This window comes from Pleurodeles waltl, chromosome 7 (genome assembly GCF_031143425.1).
Source record: "Pleurodeles waltl isolate 20211129_DDA chromosome 7, aPleWal1.hap1.20221129, whole genome shotgun sequence".
Classification (NCBI taxonomy): domain Eukaryota; kingdom Metazoa; phylum Chordata; class Amphibia; order Caudata; family Salamandridae; genus Pleurodeles; species Pleurodeles waltl.
Genome location: NC_090446.1, coordinates 1,138,898,247 through 1,138,911,794, shown reverse-complemented (window position 1 = coordinate 1,138,911,794; position 13,548 = coordinate 1,138,898,247). Strand labels below are relative to the sequence as shown.

The window sequence follows — 13,548 nt, the reverse complement described above, 5'->3', positions numbered from 1 at the left end:
CTGTCGACTTGCAGGATGCTTATTTTCATATCCCGATACTCAAGTCGCACAGGAAGTATCTCCGGTTTGTGGTAGGGACGCAGCACTATCAGTTTGCGGTCCTCCCATTTGGTCTTACTTCAGCACCTCGAGTCTTCACGAAGGTGATGTCGGTGGTTGTGGCAGAGCTCAGGAGAAAGGGGATAGCAGTATTCCCTTACTTGGACGACTGGTTGATCAAAGCCAGGTCCCGAAGCTTGTGTCGCATCATCTGCAGTCGACAACCCAGTTGTTGTTCGACCTGGGCTTTTCGGTGAACGTGCCCAAATCTCACCTAGAGCCCTCTCAACGCCTCCTGTTTATAGGGGCAGTACTGGATACAACATTGAATCGAGCCTTTCCTCCGCCTCAGCGGATTCAGGACATTCAGGCGTTGGTTCCAATGTTTCAAAGTGGAGCGGTCATTCCAGTTCTCAAGGTCCTACGTCTGCTCGGTCTGTTTGCCTCCTGCATACTGTTGGTCACGCATGCTCGCTGGCACATGAGGGCTCTTCAGTGGTGCCTCCGAAGGCAGTGGTCTCAACACAAAGGAGATCTAGAAGGTTCGGTCAAAATCTCCAGAGATGCTGCTGCGGACTTGAAGTGGTGGATTGCGGGCGACAATCTTTCACAAGGGAAGCCGTTCGCGCAGTCACCACCAGTGGCCACAGTCATAACGGATGCTTCCACTCTAGGGTGGGGAGCTCATCTGGTGATTCTGGAGATCAAAGGGCTTTGGTCTCCAGAGGAACAGATTTTTCATATCAATCTGTTGGAGTTGCGGGCTGTACGTCTGGCTCTCAAGGCTTTCCTCCTTTCCCTTCGCGGTCAGTCGGTTCAGATCCTGACGGACAATACTACCGCGATGTGGTATATAAACAAACAGGGAGGAGTGGGGTCGTACCTTCTCTGCAGAGAAGCTCTTCACCTATGGTCCTGGGCAAGGGACCATCAGACTTGCTTGGTAGCAAATCATCTGGCCGGAGTCTTAAATGTACGTGCAGACAGTCTCAGTCGCCATTTCTCGGCCGACCACGAGTGGCGTCTCCATCCAGATCAAGTCCGTCTAATCTTCCAGTTGTGGGGGGTTCCTCGGATAGATCTGTTTGCCACCCGGGAGAACACACACTGTCCGTTATACTGCAGTCTCCAGTTTCCGGTGCAGGGGGCTTTGGGGGACGCGTTTCAGATGACCTGGTGCGATCAGTTACTTTACGCGTTTCCCCCCATACCCTTGATTCCTCGAGTGTTGAGGAAAATTCGCCAAGACCGGGCCCAAGTCATCTTAATAGCCCCGGATTGGCCAAGGAGGGTGTGGTACTCTGACCTTCTCCAACTCTCACTGTGCCCTCCGCTCCGTCTCCCTCTCAGGGCAGACCTCCTTTCGCAGTCGCAGGGGCAGGTTTTACACCCCAACCTCCAGAGTCTGCACCTACATGCCTGGAGATTGAACAGGGCAACCTGAGTTCCTTCTCTCTCCCGCCTGATGTAGTGGATGTTATCTTAGCGGCCAGGCGACACTCCACTAAAACTATCTACGCTAATAGGTGGTCTAAATTTGTGGTATGGTGTGGAGAGAGACAGATTGATCCCTTACGTGCTCATTTGTCAGATGTTTTATCTTTTGCTTTGTCTCTAGCGCAAAAAGGTTGTGCAGTGGCTACCGTTAAAGGTTACTTGTCTGCCTTGTCAACTTTCATTTGTCTGCCAGACCAACCTTCGCTGTTTAAGTCTCCTATTGTTCTTAGATTCTTAAAGGGTCTTCTAAATAAATATCCTCCAAAACCATTCGTTATGCCACAATGGGATTTGTCCTTGGTACTGACTTTCCTTATGGGGTCCCCTTTTGAGCCTATGCATTCCTGCCCCTTAAGATATTTAGTTATTAAAACAGTTTTCCTGGTGGCCATAACATCTGCAAGGAGAGTGAGTGAGTTGCAGGCTTTATCAGTAAAACCCCCTTATACAACTTTTAACGGGGATAAGGTGGTGTTGAGGACCAAGGCTGCTTTCCTTCCGAAGGTTGTTTCACCCTTCCATTTGGCTCAGACAATCACTTTGTCCACGTTTTATCCTCCGCCTCATCCTTCAAAGGAGGAAGAAAGACTACATCGCTTGGACCCAAAGAGGGCGTTAAGCTTCTGTATCGACATAATGAAGGATATCAGGCTGGAGGATCAGCTGTTTATCGGATACGTGGGCAAGAGGAGAGGAAAGGCAGACCACAAGAGAACACTCTCCAGGTGGGTTGTTCTTTGCATTAAAATCTGTTACTCTATAGCAAAGAAGGATCCTCCTGATGGTATTAGAGCTCATTCCACCAGAGCTAAGTCGGCCTCTTTGGCTTTGGCTAGGGGTGTTCCTGTGGTCGACATCTGCAAGGCCGCAACTTGGTCGTCCCTTCACACTTTTGTGAAGCACTACTGCTTGGACTCTGAGGTCAGAAGGGACGGCCATTTTGCACGGTCAGTGCTGCAGGATTTCTTGGTTTGACCATACAGGCACCCACCACTGAGTGCGGTACTGCTTTGGGACTCTATTCATTAGGTGAGGAATCCACAGGTAGTTGTATCCATCAGAAGAACGAGTTACTTACCTTCGGTAACCACTTTTCTGGTGGATACATTAGCTACCTGTGGATTCCTCACGGTCCCACCCGCCTCCCCGTTGCCTTTTTGGTCTCTCCAAGTAATCCTTGAGTGTGCTCCTCTTGGTCTTTAGGACTGCAGTGGATTTTGTATATATGGATTCTTGTATATGTATATATTTCATTGTGTATATACATATTTGGTATATTTGAATGTTTTGTTTTAAAAAATAAAATAAAAAAAGATGCAAAGGTTTTATTAAATCTATAGACATTTTGTTGGAATGTTGTGTACTTTGCAATGTTATGAGTTGTTGCATAGGGTTATTGTTCTCATGCACGTAAAACATGTTGGTACTGACGTCGGCATGTCGGCGAGGACTTCTTATTGCCTGTATGACGTCAGACGGCGTCGCGTGGGCTAATGTGACGTCCTCGTCGACGTGCAGAAGCTAGGAAGAAGATTTCCGTCGAATGCTGGCGCCATGGGAGTATTCATTAGGTGAGGAATCCACAGGTAGCTAATGTATCCACCAGAAAAGTCGTTACCGAACGTAAGTAACTCTTTCATATGGTGCAAGCTGTCATCACTGCTGTAGCCCGTAGTGTGGCTCCAACTATTGTTGCAGCTGTTTTTATGGATACTTAGTCCCACAGTTTCCGCACCTTATGACCATCCGAGTTGCCACACTGTATCTGAAAACTTTTGATTAGCAATAGCTCCTTGGCATCACTAGATGGCGCCACTGTACTCTAGTGACAACTCAGCCCACACATGAAGTTACAGCACAGGCCTATTTATAGCGCCATCTGACACGCTTACCACAGTTAACGCTGTTAACCCTACTGCAGTGTCAGCAGTAGTTATAGCGGTGTCCCTGCTGTGCAGCTTTGATTGCTACTTTTGTTGTTGCTGCTGTTGTTCCTGCCATGGTGACACCTTTTGTGGCTGCTGTGGACACTGTTTTGTAGCAACTCTTGTTGCTGCTTCTTTTACAGCTATTGCTGCTGTGGTCCCTGCTATGGTAAAAGATACACTGTTGCTGTAACCATTGCTGTGGATAAGCATCAACATGACGGGGAGTGCCAGGAGCAGCATCTGTCTCATGGAAGTTCCAGTGCAAGGGAAGGCACTACTTTTTTAATTCTCAAAACCGTTGCATAAAAGCAATGTAAGATATATAATAGCTCAAAGCAAATGCCCCTCTCTATATTCTCTCTTTTCTCTTGGTATAACATGAATATTGGTAGGTGGCTAAAGTTGTATTTAGCTAGACCCAAGAATAGGGTCTTTGGTGCCAAGGCAAGCATTTGGACCCAAGTATTTCATGAGGTTTACCATGTCTTGTATTTTAGGCGACCTCGGGACCAGAACAATTGCTTAGTAAGGTGTATCAGTCATCTATGTCATGGTAAAGGATGGAAATTATATTGACACCCTACAGTAGGGTTTTCCTGAGAAGCCTGCCCTTACGTGGGAGAAGCATCAACCTGAGACTACTACATTTTGAGCAGCAGGATTGTCTACGGTGTGGGAGACTGAGTCTGACCCACTGTGGGTGACACCTGTTGCTCCAAATCCGGGTTTTGCTCCGGCTAAGTAGCAGTGCCTCGTCTCTCCCAAGTGGTACAGATGATTGGGCAGCCGAGCGCATGACATTTCATACTTCTCAGGGAAGTCGTGGTTACTCAGGTCGCATCCGGTTCTCTCATTCACAATTCAGTCTCACATATAAATGACAATATAAAGCAGTATGAGTTTTAAAGACTGGTTTAATAAAAAGACTGCATTTTAGATAGCAAAGCGTGAGCTGCAATAACTAAGACGACACAACATGACAATATTAAAATGGTGACAATGAGAGTGAAACATAAGAATAACACTATCATATTGTCACTAGAATCGATGGACTATTTCCTATCGGAGTCATAATCTGAGCACAGCATGTTAAGCTCTAATTTTGCCTTTCAGGTTCCCCCGGGAGGACATCGACCCTCATACCTGAACAAAGGCCTGTAGTCTGCGTTAGCATCTGCCGCAAAGCATTCAGCAATCAGCATACAGTCATGGTTCTCTGGCTGGAATCTCCCTCTTAACATGTAATGGGACTAAGAAGTGTTTTTATAATAACACAGCTGACATTCTAAGAAAATGTCCCTACGTAAGGATGTGTATTTTCTACGAATGTCTGAGACTAAACTTCTACCACGTTCACCGGCAATGTACCAAACTGTAGCCTTGACTGAAGCACAAAGTGATCAAGAATGTCTTGTTTGAGAACACAGTGCTGGGCTAAGCAAAACAGATAGATAGATGAAAATAAAACAAGACTTTAAAACTGGTTATTGTAAAAATAACAATGCGAAGCCGAATAAAATATATCTAGGTTAAAGTGCACAGCAGCCTAGTGTGTTAAACTAACGTGCATGGAGCTATAACTAAAATGGCTACACAACAATTTAATGTATGTCTTTTGAAGGTATTATGTTCCCTTTTCAATCCTGTACATTCTTCAAGTCCGAAATACCTGAACCAGAAAAGATCTTCTCCAGTATTGGATCTTTCAGAGATTGACATGCTTGAATGATTCCCCATTGTCGAGGTGGGAGCCCTACGGTACCTTTTAAAAGCAGTGGAACCATATACATTGCCTACAATGCCTAGAAGACATTATTTTTATTAACGTATCTGCACCATTTATAAAGAACCAAACTTCAACCAACCAAGACCCTCTAGAACACTCCCTACAGAGGCATCTTCCCTCAGATTTTCTACCACACGTCGGTTGTAGGGAGTCTCCCTGAACTCTGCTCAGTTCTTCAGCACTCAGCCTGATTTTGTTCACCCAAGATCATCTCTACTGTTCCATCTACTAAAGCCTGGCAATAAAATGTCAGAACCATCTAGGGACGGACTTTTCAGACCCTGTTGAACCTGTGGAAAGAAGAGACTACACTCCGAAGATCCTCACAAGGAGTGTATCTACTTTATTCATCCTGCCCACAAGGTAAAGGATTGTGAAATCTGTTGCATCTTTTCATCCAAAACTCTCAAGGGAGGGGAGACTTTTATTATGGCTACAAAAAGTAAAATCATGAAAGTCTGCTATTTCTGATGAGGAAGACAGTAAAAGATCAAAACTGAGGGAGAAGTCGCACAAGGGGTCACCAGAGGTACATAGAAAAACTCTAAAAAAGACTCACCATGAGTCTTCAAGGTACGTTTTTCACAGAGAGAGGAAGGAAAAAATCTCCTCAGAGGCCACAAGATCAGATCCTACCACTCTCTTCTTGAATTTGGCTTTACATCCTAAAAAGTCCTCCTCGGAGCCACCAACCATAAAATCCAGGCTGGTTACAGGGTTATCGACAACAGTATCTCTGACAAAAATGGCAGCAACAGCGTCAGTGTCAACAACGACAACAACCACATCGATTTCCACGTCAACAATGACAACCCCGTCAATGGCAACCCTATCAACAGCATTGACGATTGTGCCGACGGTAAGACCACCAATAAAGAAGATGCCAACAATAGAATTTACACCTGCTTTTACGACGACATAGTTGACGATGCCGTCAACAACAGGCAAACTGGCTCGGAATCTTTGGTACCAGTATACCCTTTGCCTAGCAAAGTGTCTCCTTTGCCACCAAGTCATCTGTTAGATGTGAAGGACTCAGGTGATGATGGTCCATTTGGCGCCTCTGAACATAATGTAAAATATCAAGAGAAGGATTGAAGGGGACTACTATGAACAGATCTATAAGACTACAGTATATAGAAAGAAGTAGGCAGTATGTAGAGCATTTTCAGCATTTCTCTTAACCTTCGTCTCAAGAGGTCATGGTTCAGATTCCTGTAATTGTAGTTCAAGACCTTCAGGGCATGTTGCAGGACTAATATATGCAATTCCCTGAACCCGTCACGTCAGCATCTCCGATGCATCCCCCTCACACTCCAACACTGAAATTACCTTGTCATGTGCCACCACCTGCAACTCCTAGAATGACTTTGGTGTCTAACGTTACCATGCTTCCTGTGGATGATTCATCTTCCTCAGATGAGTACAGGAAGAAAGGGGAAATTCCTGATAATCAGACTTCTCACAATGAATGAGATGATTGTCATTCCATCACCTTCTCCAGATCCAGTGGACCCCTCACTGGATGATATCGGAGGTTTCCAGAGTCTTATGGAGAGAACTGCCAAACATTTCCAATTACCTATATCAGTCAAGTAGTCGGTTTGCTTCTAATATGACTTCAAAGAACCAGCACAAAAATTGTTTGACCAATCCCAGTAGTGGACTTTATATGGGACAAAGGAATATAGATAATGAAAAATCCTGCCACGGTTTCAGCTGTCCTGCCAAGAGTTGTTAAAAAAAAAAAATACAAGGATCCTGAGGACTCGCCTGCTTGTCAGGTTGGACACCCGAAGCCAGATTTTGTGGTGACATAAGTGGCCTAGTGGGGGGTCAAAAAATATTTCAACACAAATGTCAACCTCACCTGACAAAGAAGGCAGATGGCTCGATAATATAGGAAAAAAGGGTTTGACTGTATCAACAACGACAGTTCGAGCAGCCAGTTCACTGGCAATATTGGACAGGTATGACAGGCAGATGTGTTCTGACATCACCACATATATAGATCTTCTGCCTGATGATAAAAAGGTAAAGGCAAAGAAAATCTTGCAGGAGGGAGAGAGATCCTAATCAGAGATTATTGATGGCGCTGTGGATATAGCTTCCACAGGATATGGACAGCTTGCAGGTTTTGCAGCCCTCAGGCATTAAGGATGACTGATGGCCATGTCATTCAGGCCGGGAGTGCAGAGCAAAATAGTGGACATGTCAAACCGTGGAGAGGCTCTGTTTAGCAAACACATGGACGACGCTTTGCAAACAATAAAAGCTCAGACAGGTATAGCAAGGTCGTTAGGCACCTTACAAATTAGGAAAGTGCCTTTTCAGGGAGCACGTGGAAAGAACTTGTATTCATAGACGGGGCTGTCAAAGATATCAACATTATCATCCCTTTCAACAATCCTATAGACTGTTCTACCAAAAGCAAGCTTATAGATCCCCACCAGCATCTGAACCTGACTTCCCTTCACTTGGCTTCTAGGCACCATGAATTAATGGCAATAGATATCCCTTAAGACTGCAGAGATATTATTGTGAGAGCCTGAGCTGATAACACTAACAGAACATACAGATTACGATGAAATTGTTCTTGCTTATGGTGCCAGAAGTAAAAACTTAACCCTTTCTTAGCACCTAAGGGCAAATCTTGCTTTACCTGCTATCGTTGGTTAGATTGGGCCTAGTTCACTCTTCTATTAAAGTGTACATAGCTGCAGTTTCCAGATACAGGCGCACATCACCATCATTATGGTCTACTAGAATATTTTAACAATTTCTTAAAGGTTTATCATAGCCTTTCCTCCAATAAAGTTTCCTCCTCCGCCCTGGCAACTTAACACAGTACTAGCAAAGCTGATGAATTGCCCTTTTGAACCTATTTATAAGACAACGATCAAATTCTTAACATCAAAAGTGTTGTTGCTACTAGCTTTGACATCAGCCAGAAGAGTGGGTGAAATACAAGCATTCACAATCAAGGAGCTTTGCTTGCATTTTAAATATGACACTGTGGTTCAAAGGACTAATCCAAGGTTCATCCCAAAAGTTCCTACGGATGAACCTGTTGTCCTGACTGCATTCTTCCCCAGCCTGCAGACAACAGCGGAAACATCACTGCACTCACTGGATTTAAAAACATGTTAAGTTTTATTTGCATTGCACTAAGTAGTTAATAAACACAGCTCAAGTGCTCGCAGCATATGGAAACAATAACAAGGGTGGTCCAATTTCCAAGACTAGTATAGCTCCATGGATATCAGTGGCTTTTCAGTTCTGCCTTTCACGGAAAAGGTCAAGAGCGGTATCTATATCAACAGCCCTGTTTGCTGGAGTGCCTACTGAAAGCATGTTCCGCACAGCATGGAAAAACAGGCATACGTTCAAGCAACATTATTGTCTGGGATTGCTGCAGCACAGTGATGCAGCTGTGGGACAAGCAGTATTACGCCATCTATTCAAATAGGGTGAGCTTTGTGTGTGTGAGAGAGAGAGAGTGAGTGAGTGAGTGTGTGTTTGTGTGTGTGCGCGCCCCCACCACCTGCTATTGTCTTATGTTTAGCATAATCCTATAAATGATTATTTAACTGATACCTAATGTGATTCAAACATGTGAATCTATGAAAGATCCAATATTGTAGAAAAAAATAAGTTATTTATGCAGTTTTCCCCTATTGGTATCTTTCATATTTTCACATGCGGTCCACCCTCTTCCCCATTGAGACTTTCATTGCATATAAGATAATTCCTACTTATGCTTAAAAATCTGAGGGAAGATGTCTATGTAAGGAGTTTTCTAGAGGGTGCTGTTGCCTCACTGGCTGAAGTTTGGTTCTTTGGTTCTCTATCCAAACAAGTTGATTACATAGAAATACAGTGCTTGAATATTTTAGGCTGTTTACCTGTAATATATCTGCCAACATTGATACATTTATAGATTCAGATATGAGCCCACTTAACATCCCCCTAGGAGATTGCAAGTAGTTGATTCTGTGTGCTCAGACTCTAATTAAGATGGTCCTTAAGGTAAGGCCACTGTTGAGTCGGTAGGTCTTGAAGGTAAAAATAGCCATACGTATTTTTAAATTGGGACTTAATATGCATATTAACTATCTTACTGTGGATTCTCAGTCTGAAGTTCTTAATACTATGTTGAGGAATATTTAAAAAGCATGGGAATTTATATAACATCTCCTTTTAAGACTGGTAAATTCACATGTAAGTTACTTAATTTTACTCATCATACTAACTTCTGTATTTTAAGTGAATCAACCTAACCATTTAATCTAAACAACTTGTCTGTCTTTGTCACCTATAAAGTAAAAAGCATTAAAAGGAAAAAAAGGAATGGGAAGTTAAACAGGAAGGAAGGAGATAGTGCTGGGAGAGTAAGTTATCTGAGCCCATGCAGTTGAGGAAAAGAGTGTGCTGACTGAATTTTAGCAATCGGATAGTATTGCAGTGGTCTCTGTGGTGAATGACTTCAATGTTGTGATGGATGTCTTGCTTGATCTGTGAATGTGCTTTTCCTGTGCATACACATCATTTTGCATTTATGTTTGCTGTAGTCCTGCTGTTTGTACTGTTTGACTTATTATTGTGCATTTATTAATGTATTTGTATGGGCAGACTGTGTGTGTGCTAGAGGCTTGACTGATTTTGATTGTGTATGGTTTGTGGGGTTACTTCATTTATGTGGTAGTGCAGGTGCGATAGCTGTCTTGGTTGAACTGTACAAATGTGTACATGTGTCAGCGTGCATGTTTATTTATTGCATGTGTGTTCACCCCTAATTGTGCATTATGTGCAAGCATTCTTGCCAAGGAATCTCCTCCGTTGTCTTCTTCTCGTGAACAGAAACCGCCTGAAGGTTCTGGAGCAGTCAGCACAGCAGCGTGAGGAGCGACTGCAGAAGGAGAACCAGGAGCTATCAGCACAATACATGTCTCGATGTCAGAGCACTGAAGAAGAGAAATCACAGCTCCTGGCACAGTACCAACGCAAGCTTGATGAATTTGAAAAGGAGAAGACAAAGGAGATTGAAAGACTACGAGAACTGCAGCGGTAAATTTATGCTAATGAGTAGACTATGGCCTCATATATGCTCTAGTGTAAAAGATACGCAGACAAACACTCAGTTGTAAAAAACATTTGTGCCCAGTGTGTTGCTGTCAGTTTTGACATTGCAAAAAGGGGTGTAACGTTATTTTAGAGTATTTTCCCATTTTTTCTCAATATTACCATTAGCTAAAATCTGGTAGTAGGAGTGAGCGTAATTTGTGAGCACTTTTTATGCTCTACCTTAACAGTGCAGCATAGTAGTGCAAAAATGGTGTGCACCAAATTGTGTGGTGCGCTGATCTCTAAATGAAACCATAGGAGTCAAGAGTAGGCTTTCTTGTAGGAAAACAGTGGTCTTGGGGAGAAATTTGCTGTGGCGTGGGAAGGAGCAAGCATACAACTATCTAGTGAGGGAATAACCTTAATTGTGGAGAGAACTGAAGTGGTCGGAACGGAGACATTAACAAGTGATTAGGATAACTGTAGTAGTCTTACAAAAAACACTTAGGGTCAAGAAATGTATCTGCTGTGTTCTGGGAAAGCAAATGCTTCTGTTCCCGATGAAGAACTGCAAAGTTTAGAAAAAACAGCAACAGTTGCCAGGGGAAAACTGCAGGGTTCTGGGGAGCAGGAGTAACAACGATGTTTGGAGAGAACTTCATAGTTATCCAGTATTGCATCTTTCATAGATTCACATGCTTGAATCATTCCCCGTCGTCGAAGTGGGGGTCCCACAGTATTATAGTAAAGTAGTAGTACGGAACACTGCCATAAAAGTGGCAGTCGTATGACATAATTGCATTACAAGAAAGTTGCTGTTGGAGCCGCTGCCATTGGTTGGATATGTACATTTTCATGTTGAGGCAGAAAAATTGCAACGTTTTGATAGACCGCAGGGTGGGCTTGCAGTTTTCATATCAGCATTATTAAACATCATGACTGAACAACTTCTATCCTCATATCCAGGTATTCAAATGCTAAAATTGAACAATTGGAAATCCCACAATATAACCACACTAGTGCTATGCAATGTTTACGCATACCCTAATCCTGAGGAAAACCACAACTGTATGCCAAATTTATAACAGCACTGACAGAGACAAGATTCATAAACCCCACATGGCAGATAATCCTGATTGGGGATTTCAACGCTAATTTATTCCATCATATAGAAGATGACAAAAAAGTATCTATAGACAACACATTTTACAATATCCCAGTACAGCATTGCCCAGCCGGAAAAGAAAGGGACATAACGGGCTGGCGCCATAACGGGCACCTTGGACCCGGAAGAGACCAGTCAAACTGGTTTTAGAGGAAATGTTGCGCCCGCACAAAGGTGACGCTTCCCCCTCCACCCCCACAGAAGTGGCAGGCGGAAATTAAAGGACGTTTTTACCAAAATTATTGCTAGGCACACTTAGTAAGGCAGTGTGCAGATGGAAGGCCACACACCTGGGGATGCCTTACAGCAGGGTGAAAAGAGGCCAGCTAAGGGGAGTAAGCGGAAAACGGCACTCGCAGCCCAGACCCACCAGGATGGATGGCAGGGCACAGACATACACCAGGTAGCGAGTTGGGCCTAATCCAAAACATTTGAAGCTACCCCCTCGGAGAAATATGGTAAAACAAACACTATGGACTGAGCCACCTCAGAAACGAAATGTGAAATTGCCTACAGACATAATGGGTCAATGAGACCTGACAAACAGAGGCCGGCACTCAAAGGCCGATCAGTCACTGCATTTACTAATTTTGTAATTTTGATTTTAGTGAAATTGATTGTTCTTGATTTATGAGACAGCCAACTAAGTTTGATTATTTGGTCAATGTAATTGTTATTTAATTAGCAGTGAAATTAAGGCCTTGCCACAGTAACTGAATGTTAACACTACTAGACAATTACACATGTGTCTATAGCAATAAAAGCGGCCAAGATATATCCATGAATAAGTGTGGACAGGCTTGTTTGTTGAAATGTTTGAAATTATAAATAACTGGAGTGAGCTTAGCCATCTCACTGGAGCACCTTGGGCTGAGGATAATCAGTGGTAGAACGCAGAATAATGTTCCCCCAAACTACACCTACTATGGTCCAAAGGCTTGCTCGTACCTGGATTTTACAGTCCTATCACTTGATTTAATGCCACTGTTAAGCAAATTAGAGATTGTCTTTACTACATCAAGCAACCATGCACTCCAGCAAGTTACTCTCAGTCTAAACCCCCTAAAGGATGACCAAGCACTGCTTGACACTGGCCTTCTTAACTCAACTAATTTAAAAAGACTAAAGTGATCTAGTGAGACAATAGCCAGTCTGTTGAGCTGGGTCAAGCGGCTGCTAGAACAAACAACCTCACCAGCAGCGAGCCATAAGGAACATTGTGATACCTTTCTCATGACGGTACAGCTAAAGGCCCCTTGTGGAACAAACCAGCAAGCTGGTAGATGTACTCCAATCCTCTCTCTAAGAAGTCAAATTTTAAATAACAAGCTCAAAAAAGCAATTAGCAGGTCTAAGAAAGTAACAGCCCAAGCAACAACATGGGAGACAGTAAAACAGCTTAGGAAGCAATTCAGAAAACAGGCCTGGGAGGAACGGAGGCTCAGGAATGAGTCCTTTTGGTCAAGGTTCATCTATAAATCAAAGAAAGCAAATACCAGCCTGTTTTGGGAAACGGTAAATACTTTAATATGCCCTCAGCCTAACAAATAGCTCAAATGTTTCAGCAGAATCATCTTGGGTTATGCACTTGAATAACGCTTTTTCTAACAACCTTGCCCCAGGGGCACTAAGGCCACTAAATTACAAATTCTGCAATCAAGGTAAGCCAATTGCGGCCAAATGTATCTACCCAAATACTCAGCATGAAGGACAAAATAGAAAAGAAACACGCAAGTGGCAGACTACAAGACATCTGCCTTAGTGCAATTTACTCTCTGAATGAGGTACAACAGATTACAAAAGAGGGGCGGTCTAATGGAGCCCCAGGCCAAATGGTATTCCACAAGCCATTTTCAAAATGGGCGCTCAGTATTGGGCATGTGTCATCTCGCCTTTATTCAGAGAAGTTACAGGGTCAAGCCCAAGGAGCTGGAGAGGGTCAATAATACATCCAGTCTACAATTGCGGGACCGATTATCTCCGGTAAGCTACAAGCTTATTGCACTAATTGATGTTGAAGCCAAGTATTATGCCTCACTGATCATGCAAGAACATAACGCAGGGGTTGA

General features: G+C 43.5%; 1 protein-coding gene across 3 annotated transcripts in view; it reads left to right on the top strand.

Moving 5' to 3' along the window:
• FBF1 (Fas binding factor 1) overlaps positions 1-13,548 on the top strand; it is a 506,392-nt gene that overhangs the window by 267,537 nt on the left and 225,307 nt on the right. For all 3 annotated transcript variants that reach the window (XM_069200193.1, XM_069200194.1, XM_069200195.1), the window contains exon 20: positions 10,111-10,317. In XM_069200193.1, the coding sequence (XP_069056294.1) occupies positions 10,111-10,317 (207 nt within the window). The remainder of the gene's footprint in view (positions 1-10,110; positions 10,318-13,548) is intronic.